A 25,729-nucleotide genomic window follows, 5' to 3' on the forward strand; every position below is an offset into this window, starting at 1 on the left:
TTGTGTTCCGTAAGTTGCCCAACAGCGGGACAACACCACTTAATGTTCATTTGGCATCAATAGATATGCTGCATACAGGATGTGAATTAGATGGTTGCAAATAGGGCTGTAGAGAGAAAATAATATTTGAAGAAAGAGGAGTAGCAAAGAGTGGTGGTTGGTTGGCGTTAACGTATGGAAGCCATTCGTTTATGGGCAATCCAGTAAATAACTTTTCTTGAAAAGGTGTTATTTTGGGGGACTGGAAAGAGAAACTAGGGGCTTGCCTAGAAAGGGAGAACGATACACATGCTCCAGTCCAGAGAGCCATCTGGATTAGTGGGTGTTGGGAATATAGTAGATGGACATCCTGATGTAAAGGTGGCCCGTTCAGACTTCATTGTTTTCACTTGGATGTTCATTCTGGTACAACTAGTTACATATAACTTTATGCTGCCAGAGTTGGATTGGGGGCACAGAAGATGTTTCCAGTGGGAGAAAGAACTGCCATTGGTCAGAGGTGCTCTGTAGGGCTACAATAAAAAGATAGCCATGCAAATTTGGGGAGAGTTGTGAAGATGGGCTACCTCTGCCAAAGGATAAAAAAGGACCACAAAGAAACACAGGAAAAACGGTAAGTATATACAAACTCTTTCAAAGTTCCTTTATTTTGTAAATGTAAAAAATTGTCAATTAGACAGTAAAAGCAAATATACAAATGCTTCACATTTAGTAATCAATAATAGCAGTTTAAATGCTTGTTTACTCAGAAAAGTATTATAGTCATCTATGAAGAAGCAGTTCCTTTCTCCAATTATTTTTAAATGTGCAGTTTAAAGCAGAGACGAGAATTCCTTGAAGATGCTTCATTGTAATAATCATAGCAACTAAAATAATCACTCTGTCACAGCAACTGGTTTTGTTTTTCTTTCTGGCAATTAGCCACAAATTCATGCAAAAAGCATCTTGTATGGAGCAGACTTCATCCAAAACAACACACATCCCCAAAACATATATTTTGGCCCCCTTCTCCTCCTCCTCCCTGAGATCTTAATGTGAAAGTTTCATAGTAGAGTGCTGCCACCCTGAAACTGAAGACACTTTGAGCTTTCAGAAATTGTGTTGCCATTTGCCATGTGTATAGTGCTTACTGCTCATGCTGTAATTATCCAATGAACAAATTCATGTGATGTGTTGACTCTTACCTTCCAAGTCCCGGACTGCAGAATCCGGGACCAGCAGCCGCCTGACACCGGAAGTTGCGTTGATGCAACTTACGGTGTCGCTTTGCCCTTCTATGGGCACCAAAAATGGCCACCGCCGACACCGGAAGTCGCGTCTACGAATTTCCGGACATGCGTAGACGCGACTTTTGAAGCTGGCGGTAGAGACTTATTTGTTGATTTCTTTTGCTTTTCACTAGGAAGTGAACAAAATATTGATTTACTTGGAAGGTTAGTTCAAGTTGATTGATGCAGGTGCCACTTCTGAGTGAAAGTGTTGGGGGGTTGCAGTTGTAACTGGTAAACCACTCTCAATACTTTCAGTTTTTAAAAGTTGCCTTCTCCTGAGGAAGAGCCATAGCTTAGTGCTGTAGTGCATTCTTGGCATGCACAGTGTCCCAGGTTGAGTCCCTGGCATTTCAGCTGTGACAGGCTCCTGCCTGGAACAGTGGAAAGTTGCTGGTAGCCAGAGTACACACATCATCTTATAATACTTGGACCTCTGGTCTGACTTTGTGTAAGGCAGCTTTGTACGTTTTCCAACACAATTCGTGGGACAGCCCATTAACTGAAAAGGTTAACGAATGTGCTCTAAATCATAGACTATTTCTGCAGCCAGTTAACATTCACAAAATGCCTCCATTGTTGGGTAAGATTAGACAGTTAAACTGCATTTGTCAAGATTGACTTTGGGAACTGGAGGATATCCTCATAAAACTACTTTTGATGGCTTGGTTTTAAAATACCCCATTTAAGTTCCTGTATTCTCTGGTCTAAGGCCACTGAAACGACTAGGGCTTACTTTTGTGCAGACAGGACTGCACTGTAATACAACTTGCCCCCTTAAGTATTTTTCAACAGTAGCCCAATTTACTTGAGATCTGTCAAACCTGTCCTCCCGCCGCTCGTAAAAGCAGGCTTTTGAAAGCAGCAGTGGCGGTGGGGGGGGGCAGGAGATGCTTCACAGAGCAGTGAAGGAAGCGGCGGCGGCGGAAGGGCGAGCGGGGAGAAACGGCTCCTCTTGCATTCCATGGGCTCATTTAAAGCATGCGCTTCGCTTACTTTAAAAGAGGAGCCAACGGAAGGCAGGCGGGTTGCAAGCGGAGCAACAGCCTCTCCGGGGCTCGGGTGCCTGCTTTCCGTTCCTCTCCCCCCCCCCAGCCGCCCGCCGCTCGCAAAAGCCAAGTACACTGGGGGCAGCTTCGGAGGAGGAAGAGCTGCTCGTTCCTGTCACCGCCACCACGCTCTGCTTTTGCGAGCAGCGGGCGGCGGCTTCGGAGAAGGAAGAGCACCCTGGGGCTGCTGCTCATTCCTCTTCCCCCCCCCCCGCCACCTCCGCCCACCGCTTGCAAAAAAGTTGCGGTCGCGAGAGACGCAGCGCAGCGCCTCTCTCGACCATGCCTCCGATCCCTGCCTTTGCTAGCGGCGGGCAGCAACAGAGGCGGCCAAAAGGAGCAACCCCCCCCCCCTGCGCGCGCCTCTGCCACTGCCTGCCTCTGACGCTTGCAAGAGATCGGAGCGTGCAGTCGGGAGAGACCGCAGGCTCCGATTCCTGCTCTTGCGAGCGGCAAAGGCGGGCAGCGGCAGTGGTGGCCGAAAGGAGCGCCTCCGCCTCTGCAGCTGCCCGCCTGCAGTTGGGAGTGGCACTGGCTCAGCGGCAGAGCCATCCCTCCGCTCAGACTGCAGCAGCAGCCGAGAGATCCTGCTGCTGGAGCCATGGCATTCGCTCCATAGGAGGCACAGAGATTTCCCCTTACTCTTGAGGAGGAAAAAAGTGCCTCCTATGGAGCGAAAAGTATGGTACATCTCAGAAATGAAAATTGACAGTAATGTGCCATCTGCCTGATTGTTGGCACCCGTCTGTCTCGAGAGACAACGGAGTGTGCCTCCAAGGGTGAAGTCAAACAGCTGTGCTAGCAGCACTAAAGTGACTTCCCTGGGACACAAACCTGGGCAACACGTGTGGAGGTCCTCTGCTGCCCAGACAACAAGACCGTGCCCCCCCCCCCCGGCCTCACTGATGTGGTCCAAAGGAAAACATATGTTCAGGAGTAATATTCTTCTCTTATTTTGACACCTAGAGGTAAAACAGTTCTAGTCGAAGAATGTCCTCTGTTCTTGCTATGGCTATTAAGAGATCAAACGTTGCAACCTAACCATGTCTACTCAGATGTACAAATGCTATTGTTGAAGAAATTATTGATTTTGGGGGATAGCTCAGTTGGTAGAGCATGAGACTCTTGGCCCCATGTTTTGCAAGAGATTCCTGCATTGCAAGGGGTTGGACTAGATGACCCTTGCGGTCCCTTCCAACTCTGATTCTGTGATTATACAATGAAAACTGAAATGTGTGAAAGAAGGGCCTGGGTTGGATTGTGAAGATTGTGCTTGCAAGAAAACCACGAGAGAACAGAACAGAACAACATGTATGCAGGAACTATTGCATAACTGTCAAGTACAAAGGCAGGAGAGAAAGATAACGTTGCTGTGCCTCATGATTAAACCAGTAAAGCAAGTGTCAGATATGGCCACAACTGCCCTTTTGCTTGTCAGTGTATAATGTTTGTGCTGTTTTCATATTCGGTGTACCACTTCATAGTATTTGCTGGTTGAGGTGGTACTGGCCATGTAACACCTAATCCCCCCCCCTGTTTTACTGGTAATTGGCGTCTGGATTCTATTCGTCATTCCAGGCAGCACCCAAAGTATTGGGTTTTAACTGCGATATTTCCCCAACATTATTGAATTCAATGGGACTTGCTCCTAGTAAGTGGGGTTATGATTACATCCCAAGGCCCTTTCTGCAGAAGTTGACTTTCTGCATTGTATGTTACGTTGCTTTTTGAGCTCCCATCAGAAATTTTGCTTCTCTTTTTGTTCTGAGATTCCCCTGTAGAATCGCAGGAATTGGTCTGGATAGGGCAATTTGGCCTCCTAAGATTTCTTGTAATTGTCATAGAAATCCTCTTCTAAGAAAATGTAAGGAAGTTTTCCTTGTAAAGGTCATGAACTGCTAATTATGTAATGGAATTGTAGAGTTGGAAGGGACCCTGAGGATCGCCTAGTCCAAACCTCTGCAATGCGGGAATTATGCAGCTGTTCCTTACGGGGATCGAACCTGCACATTACCATCACCAATTTCTAACTAGCTGAGGACAAAGGAAAATGATTTTGCTGTTGCTTGTAGGCAACCATTAGGAGAAGTTGCCTGATCAACATGCAGCACAAGTCAATAGTTATTTACACTCGAAGAATAGGAACAAGTCATCATGGAAGCTAAGTGGATCTCAAGCATCCACATCCATGTTGCAGCAGAAGTGGAGCAAGAATTGCAGATCTCTTGCACTGCTTCTTCTGTTTTGTTGCATGTATGGACTGGCTTTCTGTGGCAGGGAAGGGAGTGCTAGCTCATTAGCCTACCTGTATTCCTAACTTTGCCATTAGTTCTTAAGGCAACCTTGTAAATAACCAGCAATTTTGAGAAAGCCTGCTCTGCACCCAACACAGAAATGCAGGATACCAGCCGAGTTTTTTTAAAGTGTCTTTTACCAAATGGGCTGGTGTAAGTAGGGCAAATCACCCTCTCCCTCAGTTCACCTGCCCACATGGAATTCCTGGTTGGCTATGGCTTTTCAGCAAGTTCTTAAATACAAGGTTGTCTTACAAATCTTTTTCTGGCCCAGCTAAGATATGGCAGAATTCAATAGGCACCTGTTATTTTCAAGGAAGGTAAAAGGGGAAAGGCTCTTCCAGCATATAGTTTTCAGCAGTAATACATCACACAGCAAGCTGGCATCTCCTTGGAAGGCACATCAAGATTGCTGGCCATTTTGCTCTATCGAGGAACCACCTTGATGTAGACTCCATTTTGTGGTCCGAGTGTCATGTGAGATTTCACCTTCAAAGGAATCTGGATTGGGTGCAGAAATGGAACACAAAAAGCAAGTTAAGAGGTAAACCTCCCCTAAGCCCACTGCTCACTAAATGCCAGACAGGTCTCCTTAAAACAGGTGTGAGGAACATCTTGGCCCTCCAGATGTTGCTGAGCTACACCTCTCACCACCCCAGACATGGGTCATGTTTGTTGGGGCTGATGGAAGCTGTAGTTTTGCAGCATCTGGAGGGCTAAATGTTCCTTATACCTGCCCTAGATGAATGTAGTTATCAAGGGATGCAAGGTTCCCACCCTTCCCCTCCAGCAAAATACTTGTGTGAGCTTTGAAGGGGCTAGAATTGTAGTCATGAAGCTGCTGCAGAAAGAGAAGCCCGAGTTCCTTGAAACCATCTCGGGGTTTTCCCAATCAGAAGACCAGAAATGGCAGAACCAGTGCTTTCCCCCCGGGGGTACTCAAGGGTAATGCAAGACCAGCACCTCTTGTTGTTGTTGTTGAGGTGTGGCACTATAACAACTTCATGGTGAGATTCAGGTAGGTAGCCGTGTTGGTCTGACACAGTCGAAATATATAAAAAACACGAAATACCAAGAACAAACATAGTTGGTCTCTAAGGTGCTACTGGACAATTTTTTAACTTCATGGTGAGTTACCGGCACCTATTTTTTAGGGGGTGGGGACACTGGGCAGCACCAATCTTCCCTTGTAACATTCTTCTGCTGGGTTTGTGTTGGGTGTGTTTGAGAGTCTACTCTCTTAAAAGCCAAATCTGCTTTTAAAAGATTGGGTAGAGATCCGCACAACAGTGCTGAAGACAGACAAACAAAAACTTCTGCTTTGTAAAAACAATTCCAATTCCAACTCACAGTTCCCCCTCTATAATACTCCTCTGAGCAGAGAGACCTAACTCCAGGAATTGCTACAAACCTCTGTCTTGGAGCAGGCTTTGAACTCAAACTTCTGCAAGATTCTCAGAAATGCCACCTTTATTTCCATCAAAGCCAGCTGGGTGCCAATGCATCCACGAGGGCCAGCCCCAAAGGGGAGGTAAGAAAGTGGGGGGCGCTGCAGCTTGGCCTCTGCTGTAAACCTGTGAGGCAAGAAAACCAATTGATTAAAAAAAATAACACCTCAAAACTGTATTTTTTCACTTTGTAATGTGCCTGATGCATCTTGTAAGCAAAATGGAATGCCAGTGAAGACCCCAGCCGCATTAATCTGCCCGTTTGTTTTTTATTTTTAATAAACACATAAGCAGCTCCTCTTGCCAACATATTAAGGGTGGGGCAACAAGACCAGCCCACCCACAGTGCAACCCACCCCAACAGCTTCAATTTGCATCTCTACATGTAAATTAGCATGTGCAAAATTGGGGGGCTGTTCCCAAAGTCTTAAGTAGCCAGCCATGCCCCTTTCATGCATGCATCTTCCCAGTTTAGCGGGTTCTGGAGACAATGGTAGTTGTACCTAATGGGGAAAGGACACCATGTCGTCACTCCTGCCAGTTTCAAGAGAAAGCGAGAGGTCTACAGCAGGGGAGGGGACAGCTTTGCTCCTTCAGATGTGGGATGACTGCTCTCATCATCCCTAACAATTGGCCCTGCTGGGCTGGGGGAAGTTGGAGCCCAACAGCATGTGGAGGACCTCAGACATTCCCTATCTCTCACCTAGAGGGATGAGTACCAAGAGAAACACTTGTGTGGTGGCCAAAAGTACTATTGTAATATGTACAGCATTAGGCTAGCACAGGAGATGGTCGATTCAGGACACCATACAGCAGCCGCCAAGGGTGAAAGTAGTACTGTGGGGGAAAAGTCTTTGCACCAGCATTTCCATCCCGTACCTAATGGCAAAGTGCAGAGCAGCACTCATAGAACTGTAGAGTTGGAAAGGGACCATGAGGGTCATCCAGTCCAACCTCCTGCAATGCAGGAATATTTGGCCCAGCGTTGGTCTCGAACCCATCACCTTGAAATAAACAGTCTTTGTGCTCTACCAATTGAGCTATCCCAGCTGGCTACATTACATAAACATCACTGTCTGGGTGTCTTGTGTCCCAACAGCAACATGTAGGCGAGATCTTGGTGGGAATAAAAGTGCATTAGGCCAGGGATGGGCAGAGCCAGAAGCTAAGCTGGGCGTATCAATGAACGTTCAGTTTACCTCTACTATAAACACTCCTCCCTCCAAGCCAGCAAGGACAGAATTCAAGGACACAAGTCTCAAGAAGGGTGTGAAGCAAGGCTGGTGGGGATCTGGCCTGGGGAGAATCTCAAGGGCCAGAGAGAGATCTGCAGGGCAGCATTTGATGGCACTGTAAGAAACTACTGTATGGTTAAAATAACTGCCCATGTGAACCTAGCCAAAGCCTGCAAAAGTAAGAAGGCACTGTAATCCTTGGTCCTACAGAAGAAGAAGCAGAGAAATCAAGGCCCACCAAGTGAGCTATTTCTACCTCTTTCACAAATCAATGTCCTTCCATTATCAGCTGTGTAAGAAACACGGTTTTATTTTATTGGGTCTGATCAAAGGGAGAACAACAGAGCACATACCTCTCGGGAATAAACTTCTCAGGTTCTGGCCAAATCTTTGGATTGTAATGGAGGTGTCCAACAGCAAATTCCATTATAGCACCAGCAGGTATACGTTGCTTCAAAACTAAGCAGTCTTTTGCTGCTTCCCGGGTGAACCTAGAAGAGCAAAGATGGCACGTTTCAAGAATGCGAAGGCAAATGCACAGGGAAGATGTGCTTGGAAAAGCTTCTGCATGTAAACCTTTCAAGGGTGGGCTGCTTTGAGTGAGGGAAGCATGGCTAGGATCACTGAAAAGGAAACTCCGTGGAGAGAGAGAGTAGGCTGCTTAGATAATATGGCTGCCCAGATCACTTAGTTTGGTAACCTGCTTGCAGGGAGCATATTTTGACACTAAAAAGGACTGCCATTGGCTTCCGGTTGTTTTCTAGCACACTTCAAAGAGTAGTTAGGAAACAAACATATCTTTTCCCCTTGAAGAGAGAGAGAGAGTTAGTTTAGAGCAGCAGCAAGTGAGAAGAACACCCCCTTACCAGTTCCAGTGGGTGGGTAGTGTGGGTGAACAGCAGCTCTTCCTGGCAGTATCCTTCTGAATACAGTGGTACCTCGGTTTATGAACAAAATTGGTTCCGGAAGTCTGTTCATAAACTGAAGCGAACTTTCCCATTGAAAGTAATGGAAAGTGAATTAATCTGTTCCAGATGAGTCTGCGGCGTTCGAAAACCGAAAATTCATAAAACAAGGTGTTCATGAACCGAGGTTCCAATGTACCAGCTGCTGGAAACTGCAGGATGGGAGAGTAACTGTTGAGCTCAAGTCCTGCTTGTGGGCTTCCCACAGGGATCTGGCTGGCCACTGAGAGAACAAAATGCTGGACTAGGAAGGACCACTGGCCTGATCCAGCAAGACTTTATGTGAGATCCTCTCATTCTGCCCACCATACTCCTGAAAACCCTGCCTCCCAGTTTTGCACCTCTGAATACGGCAGCAGAATTTGGGTGCCCTTTTGGCTTAGCTGTATTTCTGCTTTAAAATCTCTAAATGGCTTGGGGGCAAGGGCATCTTTAAGTATTGCCATGTCCCATATGCCAAGATCCTCAGAGGAGGCCTTGTTCCAGGTCCCGCTACCTTTGCTTCCCCTTCCTCACCAAGGACCAGGCCACCTCTGTGGTCTCTTCCCAACCATATTCATCTGACACTGGCGTTTGTTATCCTTTAGGCACCAGATTACAGCTGTCCTCTCTTTCTCAAGCTTTTAATATCAGATAAGATGAACCTGCCTCTTTCTATTTTTAGTTGCTGCCGTTTGAACTGTGAATGTTTTTAGGTTGCTTTGTTTCAGTCTGTTTGGAAAGTTCATCCTTGCATTGTTTCGAAGTCAAATGTCAGCGGTGTAGGCAACCTGGCTGGTAAAAAGGTAGGGTAAACATTTTTAAGAAAAAGAAAATAAATAAATGTTGGCCTCAGCACAGGCTATGCAGTCACGGTGTATCAGCCCTGCAGGGCTCAAAAAGTGCTTGTTTTGAAGGAATTGCACCCCAGACATCTCATCCCTTCTCTCTGCAGCAGCACCTGTTCAGCCAATCCCAGAGCAACACTAAGCCTTTGGAAGGGGCTAAAACAGCACCAGTGTTTTTATATTGTATTATGTTATACAATCTTGCTTTGGCAATCCTTCTGGATCAAATGGCAGGAGTGAAATCAAATAAACCACAGCAGCAGCAATCCAGCCATTCTCCCAGATTATGAATACTCAGTCCTGGCCTGAGAAAGCGTGCATGACAGAATCTGGAAGAGGAATTTCTACTAACCTGAACGCTGGTGGATACATGCGCAGAGTCTCTGCTATCACCATATCCAAGTAGGGGAGTTCATGTATGTTTTCATAGTCAGGAACACCCTGTAAAAGGTGGTGGTGGGGGGTAATTATTTCTTACTATGGTTTTATTAAGATTTATCTCCACCTTACTTTCTCTGATGGGACCCATTAAGGTGGAAAGAACCACCATGAAGGACAATCATAAAGATGCAGAAGAAGACAATCTCAGAGCCAGCTAAACTTTACTGCTTATCCCACCCACACAGAGGAAGGCCCAGAGCATCTTCCAGCAGGGCTGGGAAAGAGCTCTGCTCATAATTCTGCACAGGTTAATTCTGTGTCCAGGGCAGCTGTCTACCAGCTTCATCTGGTACGCAGGCTGAGACCCTACCTACCCGCAGACTGTCTCACCAGAGTGGTGCATGCTCTAGTTATCTCCCGCTTGGACTACTGCAATGCGCTCTATGTGGGGCTACCTTTGAAGGTGACCCGGAAACTGCAATTAATCCAGAATGCGGCAGCTAGACTGGTGACTGGGAGCGGCCTCAAAGACCACATAACACCGGTCCTAAGAGACCTACATTGGCTCCCAGTACGTTTCCGAGCACAATCAGTGCCGAGGGCCTTCTGGCGGTTCCCTCACTGCGAGAAGCAAAGCTACAGGGAACCAGGCAGACGGCCTTCTCGGTAGTGGTGCCCGCCCTGTGGAACGCCCTTCCATTGGAGGTCAAGGAGATAAACAACTAAAGGCAGCCCTGTTTAGGGAAGTTTTTAATCTGTGATATTTTAATGTATTTTGGTATTTGTTGGAAGCCGCCCAGAGTGGCGGGGGAAACCCAGCCAGATGGGCGGGGTATAAATAATAATAACCCTGGATCATTGCTGCCAGTCAATGTAGGCAGTACTAAGGCAATTGGTCTGTCAAAGGCAGCTTCCTACATTCCTATATTTTACGCATTCTGTAGTCCAAACTCCCATGATGAATACACTCATGCTAAAAAAATATATTGCAGAATGTGGGTGGCATATTTGCCGTTCCCCCCCAAAGAACTCCACATTTTTTCTAGTATTTCATCCTGATTTATTCCTGCCCACTTTTGCTGCTGGGAAAGGCCCAGAGGCATATGAGTAATTTCCCTCTCCTCCTCCTCCTCTAGAAAAATTGCTGCAACACCACAAATTACTGCTCTGTCTTACCAGGTGAGGGCAGCAAAACTATACGCAAGACACTGACGAATCAAGCAGAGAGTACTTAGAATTCTGGCAGGCTCTTCCAAAAATTCACGTAGGATAAACTGCTACAAGACACCTTATGCTCAGATAAGCCAAACGTTCTATGAAGATTTGAGGGAGCCCATATGGGCTTAATCATGAGATCCAAGACGGTCCGTTGTTCCTTCAGTTCTGAATTTGGCTTTGTTGCATACTTTATTGATCTGTTCTCACACATTATTAAAAGTACAAAGGAGAAGCCGTCCTAACGCTAAGAGAGAGGAATGAGGCAGCAAAGCAAAGAGTGACTTATATGGCTTTCTTCACCACCAAGAGCAGGAATGGATAAGGGTGAAGACAGACCCTCTGGGGGACTTTATCCTTTCGACTCCAGCCATGATTTCTGAATATGGACCTGGGAACAGGGGATGGATTCAATGGAGTTCACATTTAAGGACAAATCTATTGATCTGCACTTTTTGAAACAACTATGAAAACTGAAACACAGCCAATCCTTCAAAATTCACAGTTCTCAAAATTGATGTGGAGAACTGAACTTGCGGAAAAATGAGGGCCCATTCCTATCTGGTTCACATGTTAAAAGGAAGCAATGCATGAATCAAGATTGCGCATGTGTTTTCCACCTATGCTTCTAGGTCAGGCATCCCCCAACTCGGCCATCCAGCTGTTTTGGGACTACAACTCCCATCATCCCTAGCTTAACAGGGCCAGTGGTCAGGGATGATGGGAACTGTAGTCCCAAAACAGCTGGAGGGCCGAGTTTGGGGATGCCTGTTCTAGATACTGTGCTGCCCCTACAACGGTAAGTACACTCATCTTCACTTGACAGGGAGAGCCATAAGTGACACATCCACGTGACATGCAGGAAAAGCATAGAGGGAGAATGCGCAAATTATCTCTACACTTTCTGCTTCCGTTTCTTCCTTTTTTGTAACTGCATTTTAAGTCCCACCCTCCCCACTGCTCAGTACACAATTCCCTCCCAGCCCATCCAAATCCCCATGAGGCTGAGAGTCACTGCTTGAGCTTCACAACAGAGAGTGGATTTGAGCCTGGGTCTCACCCAACACAGTCCAAGACCCTTAGCGACTTTATCACAAATTTGCAAATCAAGTGTAGCAAGTGTGTGTGTATATCAATTCTAATTTTGATACAATCTCACATCCACAGAATCCAGCACTGTAAAATAATAATTAGGATCAACATTGACCTCATTGTCGTCCTCCCTGAAATGCATTCCTGTTGACTTCAGCCAGGGTCAGCAAAAATGCCAGCAATATTTCTTGATCACATGGATCAAAGTCCTACTGAGAGATCAAAGAATGCAGCCTGGACAGCTGACCTTTGCCAGCTTCTAGGAGCAGGATAATCTACCAACAAAACTAGATCCATCTCTATTTCATACTCAGGCCAACAGAGGTCAAGGAAACCTGATAATGTTAGGCAACATTAGAGGTGCTTCACTGCAAACTTTTGCAATAACCTTATTGATAGATGTGAAGGGTTACAGGCTGAGCAGAATTCTCACACAGTGTTTTGCAGCAGGGCTTTGCCCTTAACCAGGTCTTGTGTTTAAAGAGACTGCAGAGAGACGATAATAATGGATTTTTAAAGTCCACCTAGGATGGACAGGTTGGACTTTTAGAAGTATGGAAGCTGTGAGAATCGTGGGGAAGGAAGATGATGGCCGATTGTGAATGGGAAGGGCTGCAGCTCAATGGTAGAGACCATGCTTTGCATGCCAATGTTCTGGATTCAATGCACAAAATCTCCAGCAAGGCTGCAACAGTCCTGTTGGGAACCCTGCTAGGCGGGACCAAGGAGCCGATTCAATATAAGGCAGGTTTCTATGTTCTAAAAACATGTACATATTCAGAAAAAGCACACACTTCGGTCCTCCTGAGACTGTACCACTTCAGAGCACAGGCGCCTTTTCCAACATTTGAATTCTCTCCCGTTTCTAAAGCTCATTACTTAAAGAAAAAATAGTGTGGGGGGGGGGAAGGTTTCCCCCTTTTTAAACCCCTCCAGTTTAAAGCAGATTCACAACACTTTAAATGGTCATGGCTTCCCCTAAAGCATCCTGGGAACTGCAGTTAAGGGTGCTGAGAGTTGTCAGAAGAATCCCTATTCCCTTTGCAGAACTACAGTTCCCCAAGTGGGTTAGCAATCCCTTCATGCAGGGAACTCTGGAGTTATTTGGGTAGAGGAATTGTTTGTTTAAAGCACACTGAGCACTGTGGCTCTGTGAGGGAAATAAAGGTAAAGGGATCCCTGACCATTAGGTCCAGTCGTGATCGACTCTGGGGTTGCAGCGCTCATCTCATGTTATTGGCCGAGGCTTCCTGTCATGTGGCCAGCATGACAAAGCTGCTTCTGGTGAATCAGAGCAGCGCACGGAAATGCCGTTTACCTTCCCGCTGTAGCGGTACCTATTTATCTACTTGCACTTTGACGTGCTTTCAAACTGCTAGGTTGGCAGGAGCTGGGGCCGAGCAACGGGAGCTTACCCCATCACGGGGATTCGAACCGCTGACCTTCTGATCAGCAAGCCCTAGGCGTTGTGGTTTAACCCACAGCACCACCTGCGGTGAGGGAAATACAGAAACCCTTGCAAACTACAGTTCCCATGATTCTTTGGTGGGGGGAACCATGGCTGTTTAAGGTGATACAGTACTGCAGATGGGCCTAACGTTCTCTTTGATGTGCTACTTTTTTCCCTTTACGAATGGAGGGTTCCCCAAGGAGACATACTAGCACCCGCCGCTCCACCAACATTCTGAAGCATTACAATCACAAGAAGGCATGCATGGGTATGTAAATCACCCCTAAACCTGAGAATAAAGAATCTAAAATCCTACAGTTTGCAAGAAGGAAGGACTCTGTAAAAGGGAGGGGAGGGGGAAGGAAGGAAGGAAACACCTGGTTTAGTTAATACTGGCTTTTGTCCTATTGCTCCTCCACTAACACCACTTTCAGAGAATTCTCCCCCTCTCTAAAACTAGTTTTGTGTATTTCCACCATTTCACTGTTGCTCAATGAATGAAATGTTTAAAAACCTAGCAAAACCAACTGAATTTCTTGCTTTACTTGCCAGATCTTTTTATTTATAAGCCAATGGTCTGATGTAGAGGATTCAGCTGAGATCCGTGGAAAAAAGAGATACAGTGGAACCTCGGTTTATGAACACCTCAGTTTACGAATTTTCGGTTTACGAACGCCGCGGACCCATCTGGAACGGATTAATTCACTTTCCATTACTTTCAATGGGAAAGTTCGCTTCAGTTTATGAACGCTTCAGTTTAAGTACTCTGCGGACCGTCTGGAACAGATTAATCTACTTTCCATTACTTTCAATGGGAAAGTTCGCTTCAGTTTATGAACGCTTAAGTTTATGAACAGACTTCCGGAACCAATTGTGTTCATAAACCGAGGTACCACTGTACTTGACTGTCTGGAAGAGGGAGTGGGCAAAAGGCAAAATGTGGTGTTTGAGTCATCTGCAGAAGGTCTGCAAGGGTTTCTGATTCCAAACAATCTCTATCTAAGGTAGCCTGCTGGAATGAAGAAGGCTAACAGGGGAAAGGAATGACTGTGTGATCGGTTGAGGTCCGAAAACAAACTTGTGGGCTAGCTGCACTCTGTGCATTAATTCTAACTATTGCACCTGGCTCTGGTTGGTAGATCTTGGCATCCTGGTACAAAGCAAAGTGAACCAGACAAGCCTGGAGTCTGCCCTACCCTTGCCTAGAAGGAAATTTCGCACATCTATGTTGGCTTTGGATTTACACCCTTCAAATTCATGAAAACAAATTGTAACTTAAGTCAATTATGTGGCTTGTGAAATACTTTCCATGATTGCCCCACATAAATTAATGTTAATTTAAATGAATGGAACAAGTTAGTCATGACAAACCTAAGTCTGTCAGTTCGCTGGGGAGTGAAGCACATCTCTCTGTGTTGGGGTGCAATTCTCTCTGAAAGTATTCCATCTATGAAAATGAGTTTGATTCACTCTTTTTTTTTTTTAGCTCAGAAGAATCACTTATTGCCGCATGCCCAGAGGATTGTAAAGATCGACTTGGTTTGTGTCATGGGAGGTCATATGCAAAGATATCATGGGCCCAAATTAATACAATTCCCGTCAACACAAGCAGCTTGGTCAATGGTCAGGGTTGATGGGAATTGGGATGGGCTGACATATTTAGCCACCCTATCCCAGCAGAAAGTATGTGACAAAATGATTTGACTTTTCCAGCATTGCCTTTTGTACAAGGGAAGCTGCAATTCTTTGCCTTAAACTGAAATATTACTTTACCATGTAACAAACAAGGTTTCATTTTTTAGCTTTAAAAGCGCACACTCGCACCAAAAGGTCATTTCCATTCTCTCCATATACTCAATGAGATACAGTTTTAAAGAAAAATCTCTCTTTACCTTTGATTGGCATGTACAAAATGTAAAGTTGGGTGGCAGAAAATTCTGAATGGCAAAGGATCTTGGAAAGAAAGGGAAGGACGACAATAAAACTAGAACTGCAAGCAGCCCAGAAACCTAATGAAGGATATTATTATTATTGTTATTTTCATTTTCATTTTATTTTATTTTAAAAAATATACATCCCCAAAAGCACCCAAACAGCCGTTTTTGCATTGAAGTTTAAGTCGAGACCTGGAACTTTCCTGCCATATATGAGCATTCTCTAGTAGTTACTGCAGATGTATTGAAATAAGGAATATTCAACCCACCCACCTCACTACTCCAGTCACCTCCTCCCCTGTCGCCCTCTCAGCAGACTTTTGTGGAATCACTTAGAAGTCAGACGATAAATTTAAATCATTTCTCCTCCAGCTGGCATTGGCAGCGTGGAGGTGACAACGCTTTAAATTAAGGTCTGTGGATATAAAAGGCCCATGTGTTTAGTTTAATCAAATGTTCATTTCCTCAAGTTTATGTTTATATTAAAAGGCATCAGCACTGGTGTGCATTTTCATTTCCCTCCTCCCTCCACACACAACAGAGACTGTCATGTGAATTTTGAACAGGGTTTCCTTTCAAGTTTTTATTTATTTATTTAGGTGGGTGTGCTTTCTTTCTCATCTGTAAGTCTTTGTGTATGATGCTGGAGGCAGAAGGAAGAGAAAATGCCCACCACGCCTGAACATTGTGGGAATGCACACCTTTGCTTGGAGGTCTGGCTTTGAAGGGACAACAGGAGAGGGAAGGGGACCTCAGTGGGTGGTTCTTTCCACCTGCTAAGCCACACCGACCTTCCACAGGAGAATTTGTAATGCATGGCTATAAGAGAGGACTAGACAAAATTCATGGAGGAGAAGGCTGTCAATGGCTGCCAGCCACAATAGCTATGCTTTGTTTCCATAGATTTAGGTAGGAAATGCTTCTGAATACCAGCTGCTGGCAACCACAAGAGGGGAGAGTGCTGTTGCACTCAGATCCTGCTGGGAGGCTTCTCAAAAGCACCTGGTTGGCCAATGTGAGAACAGGATGCTGGGATAGGTGGGTCTTTGGCCTAATCCAGCAAGGGTCTTCTTCATTTAGACATGGTTTGGGCCATCCCCAGGCCCTGACTGCCCATTTGTCATTATGGCAAGATCAGGACACCCAATTCCATTCTGGACCTGGGGTACTGTGATAATTAATTCTCATGTGCCCAGGCTTCCCCATCAGCTTCAGTAGTGAGATGTGGGGCAGAGAGAGACCCTTGCCATCGGGGGACTCACTGTTCCACACAGCCATGTGTACCAAATGCTGATGAGTACCGAATGCAATTGAAGGAACTGCAGTTTGTGCCTCTCAACCTGACACCAAGCTGTCATGTTTCATAACTGTATCTCACCACTAGCATGTGCTGAATTTTGAAAACCTTTTGTTACTTTTGAAGGAAAATGTAGCGTGGCATATGCAAGTCACATTCTTAGTGCCAAACAACTATATTTACAGACTACAGGAAAATGTGTATTTCAACAATAACCTCAAAAGGTTTTTTGCTGAGCTGTGACACCGTAGCAGGTCACTTCATAATTAGTTCACCATAGGAAGGATCATAAAATGGGACTGTAACAGAGAAAAGCGATTGAGCCTAAGACCCAACACATGCAAAGTATGCATTCCTTCCAAGGCTGAGCTGTGGGGCCCTCCCATAGGTATTTGTAAATAGTTATCTACAACAAGCATAGTAATTTTTCTCTTCCATTGGGCAAGTATGTCAATATATCCAGATTAGATTTCCTGGGAATTAAGGCAAGTAATCACAATAACAGAAATAAAATCAAGAACTCTCTACCACAGAGAATAATTATTATTTACATTTACAAGGGGGAACCTCATTTTCATAATGCTGTATCAAGCATTTATGTGGCAACTTATAGTTTTACAGCATTTTATAATGCCACTTCACTTTTGTATAGCACCTTTTGTCTGAGGTGCTTAGAAGCATTTGATAGAGATGAATATAATTAATAGTCTTCTCCATGCTCATGTCGTTAGGAACTATAAAGTACACATTATCTCTTTCTTGCACAAGGCGAAAAGCAGAATTGCCTACATCAAGTGCTTAAAACATTGGAGATTGACTTCAGACCCTGAGTTTGTAAGAACGGGATTCCCTCGGGTTGTATGATTTAAGCTTTAGTCCATGAAAGGCTGGAAGTTAGGTTGTGAATTTGAAACTGCTGACTTCAGCTCAGCCTAGATAGTTTCAGGAACCATGCTTTAGGCATGCAAGATGAAGAAGCTACTCCTGAATGCATGTATTCATTGGCATGATTGGGAATGGAGTGCATTGAGCCATGGCCTTTCCCATCTCCATCACCATTTCTGCACAAACTTCTGCTTCCACTTAGAAGAACCCCTGTTTTGGAGTACATCTGAATTTGAAGAATTGTGATTTGTTTAACCTGACGTTACTTCAAATGAACAGGAACTGAAACCATGGCTTTGGTTAGGACAAACCAAGTTCCCTAAGTTGGATGTAACCTGAAACTGTGGTTTGTTCTAAAGTGAAAACAGAATCTGTCTGTATCCTTGTCTCATGCACCAAAGAGAAAGAGAGGGAAAGGGAAAGAACATCAGACTAAGTCCAAGGCTTCACTGTGGTTTAGATCAGCATTCAACAATTTAGACTACAACTCACATCATCTCTGAACATTGACAATGCTTGAAGGGCTGGTGGGAGGTGTCATCCAAAATATTTGGGGAAGGTTTGCTTAAGTGTTCATCCGAATTGGGCCTTTAACTTCAATTTAACTTTCTTCCAAAAAGGTTTGATAGAAGGCAAGTAAATTTTCAAAACTCTCCCTTCTAGGAAGATATACTGTGCACATCCCGTTTCCTGTATGAATCTGCTTTCACATCCTTTCATGAGGATTGTTGCCACATTCTGCCCATTGTGGTTTAGGAGGTTATTTGTCATTAAGCTGTATGGATGACCATCCATGCAGAACAGTTTCAGACATCCATGGTGCAAAACATCACACTCCAAGTGAGATCGTAAGATCCATGATTTGTGCCCATCCTGCAAGAGTTTCCTCCTCCCACGTCATCCTCTCCCCTTTTCTAACCCCACAGGGCAGCATGCCCATCTGTTTATGATTTACCCGTTACAATGCTTTGTTTCCGATTGCATAGATAAACACACTTGGTTATTTCACAGGCAGCTGGTTAGCTCTAATTACACTGTAACTACATCAGAACCATGGAAACCTTTACCACCCTAGGAGAAGAAAAGAGGTGCCTGAAAAAGAGCTATGCAGGAAACATTATCCTGATTTTGTTTACCCTCCTAGAGCAAACCTGTCTTCTGGCCTTTAATCCTGCTGGTCACAAGAAAACACTTTTGGATAGAATGAAAACATAATAATTAAAATTTCATAATCCCAGATACCAGGGGAGGAAAAGCTGACAATGGCATCTTTTCAGAGCTCGCAAAAATAAAAAAAAGTGAAAAAGCAGGCGAGAGATTTCAGCCATCAATAGATTTCTTCTGGGGTCAAAATATTTTGGCAGAAACCGTGTGTGTGTGTTTTCTCACAATTTCATCATGGTTCAGGGACCTTCCCGGAATGGCTGATTCCCAAGAGAAAACTCTGCCCTTCAAGACCTTTGATAACCTCTTTGTATTCCATGATGGGAGACAGGCAGGATACACATGAAACAAACAAACTCTTTTTATCGGTCGAGTTCTAAGGCTTGCTGTCTTGTGTGAGATCCTAACACCGTTTTATCAGCCATCACATGATTATACTGAACAGACTAGTAAAGTAATGAACAGATGGCTACACCCTGCATATGTAGTTATGGAGAAAGTCTAACTTGCAGTTTAGGAACATAAGTAGAGTCTTGCTGCCTCTCACTGAAGGCCTATAAAATCCAGTAACCTGTTTTTCCACCATGGCCAACCCATGGGAAACCCAGAAGGAGGGCAGCGGAGCTCTCGCTCATGTTCCACAGCAACACATATTCAGAGGTGCCTCTGATCCTGGATATAGCATTTAGAAAGCAAAAGGAACAGAACTGCGAAATCTCACGGCAGATTACAGGTGTAGGGTGTGTGGAGCAGGAAAAGACAAATCTCTTTGCATCTTCTCCAGAAGCTGAACCAGAGGAAGTAGTAGTTCTGGCTTGTGTTGCATTTCCTCACACTTCTGAGTTCTATCTAAAGGGAAAAGATGTGTATATATCCCACAGATTCTGAAATGTAGAAAGATGTACGGGGAATATCTGCATCTTCCCTTTTCTTTTGCATTGGATCCAATGTAGCACTAAGTTAAAGTCACTTGGTAGCGTAAGTGTTACACCTATTTTGTGCTAGCAGAGTGTTGTTGCATAAAGAGAATGCATAAGCAGGTTGTTAGAAATCTTGTTGCACACCCAACAGTACAATATATTCAGCAGCAAGTTTCTGCTAGCGCAGCTGTTACGTTGGATTTCTCTGTTGTGTAACTTTAAAACTTGCCTTTGCACTAGTAGCCAGAGAACACTGGCTGCAGCCCACAGGAACAGGAAGCACAAGTCACTCATGCTTCCTCTCCCATCACCCCAGCAGAACACCAGGGTTACCTGTTGTGGCTATGGAACATACTCTCTTCTGAGAATCACCTGGTGCCACCTGTGGCTGTGTTTTGGCACCAAGTTAAAGTCTGGTTATTTCTTGTGGCATTTGAGTGTGACAGATTCATTTATTTTTGTTTACTGTGTGAAATTTAATAAATGATAACAACTGTGTGAGGGGGTTGTTGTTTGTTGTTTGTTGTTATTATGTTATGCATTTTTGTGTTTCTATATTGCAAACTGCCCTGTGATCGTCAGATGATGGGTGGTATAGAAATTCAGTAAAATAAAATAATAATAATAATAATAATAGTAACAACAACAACAACAACAACGTGTGTGTGTGTGTGTGTGTGTGTGTGTGTGTGTGTGTGTGTCTCAGCATGCTGTTTTAAATGAAATATGCACCCCACCTTGAGAACTAGGGCAGGTTAGAAATATTTCAAATAGGTAAATAAATTGAATTAAACACTATTAGGTGAAGTGAGTGCCTCAGGCAGCTGATCTAGGGTGTGGTAAAAGGGTGGCAAATTGTGAATAATTTGGCTTATTGCTGTATCTTTACTCCTAGGCGTGGAAAGAGGTGCTTGCGGGATTTCTGCACCACGTGCAAAATAACTTGGCTAGCCTTCACCATGACTTGGGAAGTGCTTTAGGCCATGAGAATGTCTGGCCTTGACTGTGCCTTGGCCTTAGGAACATAGGAAGCTAGCTGCCTTATACGGAGCCAGATCATTGGCCCACCCAGCTCAGTACTGTCTACAGTGATTGGCAGTGGCTCTTCGGGGTTTCAGACATGGCTTGTTTTGGATGGCATGGGCAACTTGTGAATAAGCAAGCATGTGAATTCATGGATCAGAAATCACTTCACTCCTCCCCTTGCCCTGTTGCTGTGCACTACACAGAGCTAAGCCATAGGCAGAGGTCTTTCCCAGTCCTACCAGAAGATGCTAGTGGGACATTCTGCATGCAAAGCATATGCTCTACCACTGAGCCATGACCCTTCCCCTCTCTGTATACAAGAAAAGCAGAGGGTCAAAATATTGTTTAGCATTAGTCACCTTTAATCCAACATGGGCTGTAACAAGAAACCCTCCTAATTTGAGAAAATTGTACATATGCATATAAACATATGAATGCATTGTACTCTTCTTCTAATAATAATTACTTCATTCCCCCCTCCCCCCCCAAAAATCCTGCTGCTCTTGCTATCAGCTCCAGCTCCACTTATCTGTGGCTCAAACCCAGACAGCTGGGTGATTGGGAGAGAGGAAATCTAATTAAAAAGTCAAAATCCTAAATCAGAGGGGGGGGAGCTCTCCAACCTTTCCCCTCCTTCCTGACTTGGTACATAAATAGAGCCCATCAGACTGATGAAGGGTGCTTATTATTTCTTTTAGTGTCGTGAGCACGAAAGGGGAAAAACCCAAAGGGTTTTTCTCTAGAGAGCACACAGCATAATCACTCGCTGCTTGTGTGGGATTCTACTGTAGAAAGTTGAACAGTATTTTAAAGTTTATTTAGGGTGGATTTACGGGCTGGTGGAGAATTTCTATGACTCTATAACACAGAAAGCTGTTTACTGTTCCAGTTTGATGGCTGGGTAGAGGGGGAGATAGACAGACCTAAGACAGGAGAGGCAGACATTCACCTATACATTTAGGGCTCCTCTAGACTAGAGTATTTTTCAGGTGTATTCTGTAACACCTCACTACAGCAACAGCATTGGGGGTGGATTTAAACCACACACCGCTCTACTTTATTACGTATTCTGCAAGTCTTACCCAGTGTTGTTATATTATTTTCATCTGGGAGACTTTTGTGTGTGTACTATAACGCAACAGAAGTGAGGGGAAAAAACAAGAAAACTGGAACATTAGGGATATATAAAAAGTTACAGGATTTCAGCAAGAAGTTACGGGACATGGAAACGAAAGCTGCGTCACCATCCCAAAACATTTGCAGGGATGGCAGTAGGATGCATAACACTCTGCCCCCCCCCCACTGTTCGAGGCTTTTGAATGCTAGCTGCTGGAAACCACAGGAAGGGAGAATTCTTGTGTTCGGGTCCTGCTTGCAAGCTTCCATGGGCATCTTGTTGGCCATGTTGTGAGAACAGGATGCTGGACTAGAGGGGCCATTGGCCTCATCCAGCAGGGCTCTCCTTATGTACTTAAAAAGGATGTCTGAAGGTGCCCTTAAATGTAGTGCACTCTAAGTAACCCTAACATTTTGATTTGTTCCAAGGATTGGCTTTGAAACTGCAACGAGGGGCCATCTTTTAAATTCAAGGAGCCATAGGAAGACCAAAAAATTGGAGGCCTGTTGGTTGATTTCAATTGGTTCTGCTGAATACTATCAAAGGAACGAGGGCATGAAGGCAAAAAGTACACTGCAATCGTAAGGTTTTTGCTTTCTCTTTCTTACTATTCTCACTATTAGCTTATGATTTACTAATTCTCATTTCAGTAGGAGGGATGAGCGCTCATATATCCCTGGATGAAAAAGGACAAAGCTTCTCACTCCTACAGCTATGTTTCATCATCTCAAGATTTTTTCCTTAAAAAATCAATCAACTGTTCTATGAAATATGAGTGCTCTCCTGCCCCTGAACTACAACATACATATTCATTTGGGGGGAATTTCCCCCCCTTTTTTTTTTTAATGGAGCAAACTGGCTTCTTCCTCCACAGCACAGCTATTACCCTTGTCCGTTACCTTTGTCCAGTCATCACATTATTATTGCAAGAGGATGGCTAATGCCACGGTAGTACTAAGGAGGAAGCAATTTGCAGTGACCATAAAAAAATTACTGCCTGTACAAGCCCTTGATTTGCCCTTGTCTCAACTAAGCACATGGAATATATTCTCCAAATCCTGGAGACAGTCCTTGAGTTCCAGTAATGGAGCTGCCTGCAGTTCACATGCAATGCTAAGTCAAACCATGCATTAATGCAGATGACCAAGTGTGTTGATGCAGTTAGAAAATTGAAGCTGGTTTGCTCCTCCCCTGGTCCTGCTGCTGCTATGCTAACCATAGCTAAGCTTAGCATTAGATCCGAACTTGGGCTTGTGATTTGTTTCCCCCCTTCCAAAAACCCCCCTATCATTATTTATTAAATTTCTACGCCACCCTTCATTCAAAGATCACAGGGAGGCTTAAAATATAAAAATACATACCATAACAACACACACAAAACACAGTTTTAAAGGCCATAGATTGCTTAATTAGCCAAAGGCCTGGGAGAAGAGGAATGTTTTTGACTGGCACCTAAAGATATGTGAAGACACCTGGTGAGCTTCCTTGGGACGAGCATTCCATAAGAGGGGAGCCACCGCAGAAAAGGCCCTTGTGTTGCCACCCTCTGGGCCTCTCGTGGAGGAGGCTCACAAAGAACAGCCTCAGATAATGGTTGCAGGGTCTGAGTCAGTTCATATGGGGAGAGGCGGTCCTTGAGGTATTGCGGTCCTGAGCCATTTAAGGATTTGGAATTGGGCCCACCAGTGTATTATATGCTCAAACCATCTTGCCCCGGTGCTCAACCTGGCCACTGACTTCAGAACCAGCTGAAGTTTCCGAACCGACTTTGAAACTGGCCATTGCAGGAATCCACCTGGGCCATCTCGAAAGGAGGCACTGCTATGGCCTACACAGAGGGTGGGGGATCCCATTCCCTCTCTCTCCCCCTGAGACCAAGGGAAGCTTTTTCCAGCAGATGAAGGGAAAAGAGAAAGAAACTAGGAAAATAGTGTGGGAGGGATATTATTACTTTGGAGGGAATCTGTAGCTGGATGACAGTGGAATCAGGGAAGGGGTAGGGAGATGTATCATCCTCTCAACAGAAAGGTGTGGTTGAGAAAAAGGGTGGTCTGGTCAGGAAGGGGAAAAGGCATGAAGAGGGAAGAGGTAGGTTGGCAAGCAGAGCGAGCGGGGGGAGGGACCCTTTAGTAATATAATATGATATGAACAGTAATCACACACTTTGTATTTTTGCCAGCACTTGATATGATGCATTTTGTTCCATTTCCCTGTCATTTTTCTATCATTCCTCACCCCAGATATATATGTATATCAGCATTACTGCAACAGCTGCTCATACCAAACATGCAACACACACACACACATTTCAGGCTCTTTCTTAAAGAAGAGTTTTTCCCCACCCGTAGTCCCTTGAGGCTTGTTTCATGATGAGCAGTCGCTGGGAAGAAAATAAATAATGGGAGGACACAGAATGAGTTGTTATGATCTCTTAGAGGTAGAGAGAGAGAGAGAGAGAGAGATCCCCAGAGATGAATGGATGGGGGGGGGGGTTAGGTGTAATTGGAAGTTTAAAAGGGCCTGCTTGGTACTTCAATTTGTTTATTGTGCCATTGCCTCCTGAATAACAAATCAATGTTAGCTTTTTCAACCCCCACTTTTTATTATTTCATGCCTGGGGATGAGGAAGTCTTAAATACTGTAAATAAGTAAGCAAGTAAATAAATAAATAAATAAATAAATAAATAAATAAATAAATAAATAAATATAGAACACACCAAGTATGCAAGGGTCTTCAGAAAAGTGTAATTGTGTGCATGGGTTGTTGCAATTACACAAACATGGAGCCAGACTAAGTTAGCTGAACTGAGTTACCACTGAAAGCAATGTAACGTAAGTCGTGATTAGCTTGCGCCATTGATTTTAAGTTAGTCTGGGTCCAACCCATTATTGTCATCTCTAAAAGGATGTGAAAGTACAGAATATGCAGCAAATTTCCTCGTTGTAACATCAGCAAAAACTTGCACCAAGGCACACTACTGCAGCCTTGCCCAGCTGCTCACCAGCATGGGTGCCAACTTGCCCCCCCCCCCATATTAAGGGGCCCAGCATCACATGATATCATATGCACACACCTTGCAAAATCTGGGGAGTGCGAACCAGGCATGCCCCACAAAGATCCCCATTGTGCCCTGCCAACAGCAGGGGCTGGAGAGCACAGAGAATAAAGATCACCTTCTACTCCCCGGCATACAAGCGCTCGCCTGGCGGCAGTGGGGCATAGGGAGTATGGAGGGAGTGTTTGCAGATAGGAGGCCAATCTGTTTGGGGTCCCTTCAATATTGGAGTGCTGGGCCCCTGCCCACAAATACTGAGGGGGCCAAAGCCCCTTCCACCCCCTTTAGTTGGCACCCCTGTTCACTGGAAATCCTAAATCTGCCTTGCAAGATTATTTTGCCAAATGCAAAAACCACTCCAGTGTTGGACAGGTGGCAGGACAGTCATTTGCAATGAACCTTTACATGGAACATAAGGGGCTATGGATTGGTGGTGTCCTGCTCCCCACCCCCCACCCCAAAAAAGAAGCAGCTTCCAAAGGGCATGGAATTTCAGACCTCATCAGCAGTGGCACTGAAGGCTTACTTAGTGCAGGAGGCCATCTTGCAATGCCAGAGGAAACACATGAGATGTGATGTATTGTACTGCTGCTATAGATTTTGCTCCAGAGAAAGTAGGCTGTGTTGCTGTGCAGCGGAGCAGATAGCACAATTCGTTTATTCGCCTATAATTTCATCGCATCTGGGGTTTTAAACTAACAAAGGTAAAAGCAACAACACTGCAGTTTTTGTTGTTGTTCTTACAACAGTAAAACTAGCTATGTTATTTAGGTTTTTATCCTGTAACAATAACGATTGTAGAGACACATGAGTTAATCACAACATTGCTTTTTCAATATGTATAAAAGCTTTCCACTGTTTCACAATCACATAGCCAACACTGTCCACCAGGGTCAGGGGTAGAAGTTGGCACCACTGGGCACCTGCTTCGGCCCACTTTGCATCAGGGGTCCCACTGCCAACCCCCAGAGCACACTGGCCCTGCTCCCCCCCTCCTGATGCTGATTGTTCACATACCTTCTTCCAGCATGTGGCAAAAGCAAGGAGAAGCATAACGGCAATACAGTGGTACCTTGGATTACTAACTTAATCCGTTCTGAAAGTCC

General features: G+C 44.7%; 1 protein-coding gene across 4 annotated transcripts in view; it reads right to left on the bottom strand.

Annotated features, from left to right (window-relative positions):
- Positions 1–30: 30 nt before the first annotated feature.
- TBXAS1 (thromboxane A synthase 1) overlaps positions 31–25,729 on the bottom strand; it is a 228,716-nt gene continuing 203,017 nt past the window's right edge. For all 4 annotated transcript variants that reach the window (XM_035128282.2, XM_035128286.2, XM_035128284.2 and 1 more), the window contains 4 exons: positions 9,439–9,527; positions 7,648–7,785; positions 6,023–6,185; positions 31–5,112 (listed from right to left, as the gene is read on the bottom strand). In XM_035128282.2, the coding sequence (XP_034984173.1) occupies positions 5,038–5,112; positions 6,023–6,185; positions 7,648–7,785; positions 9,439–9,527 (465 nt within the window). In that variant the 3' untranslated portion in view covers positions 31–5,037. The remainder of the gene's footprint in view (positions 5,113–6,022; positions 6,186–7,647; positions 7,786–9,438; positions 9,528–25,729) is intronic.

Source organism: Zootoca vivipara, chromosome 10, assembly GCF_963506605.1.
Source record: "Zootoca vivipara chromosome 10, rZooViv1.1, whole genome shotgun sequence".
NCBI classification, from domain to species: domain Eukaryota; kingdom Metazoa; phylum Chordata; class Lepidosauria; order Squamata; family Lacertidae; genus Zootoca; species Zootoca vivipara.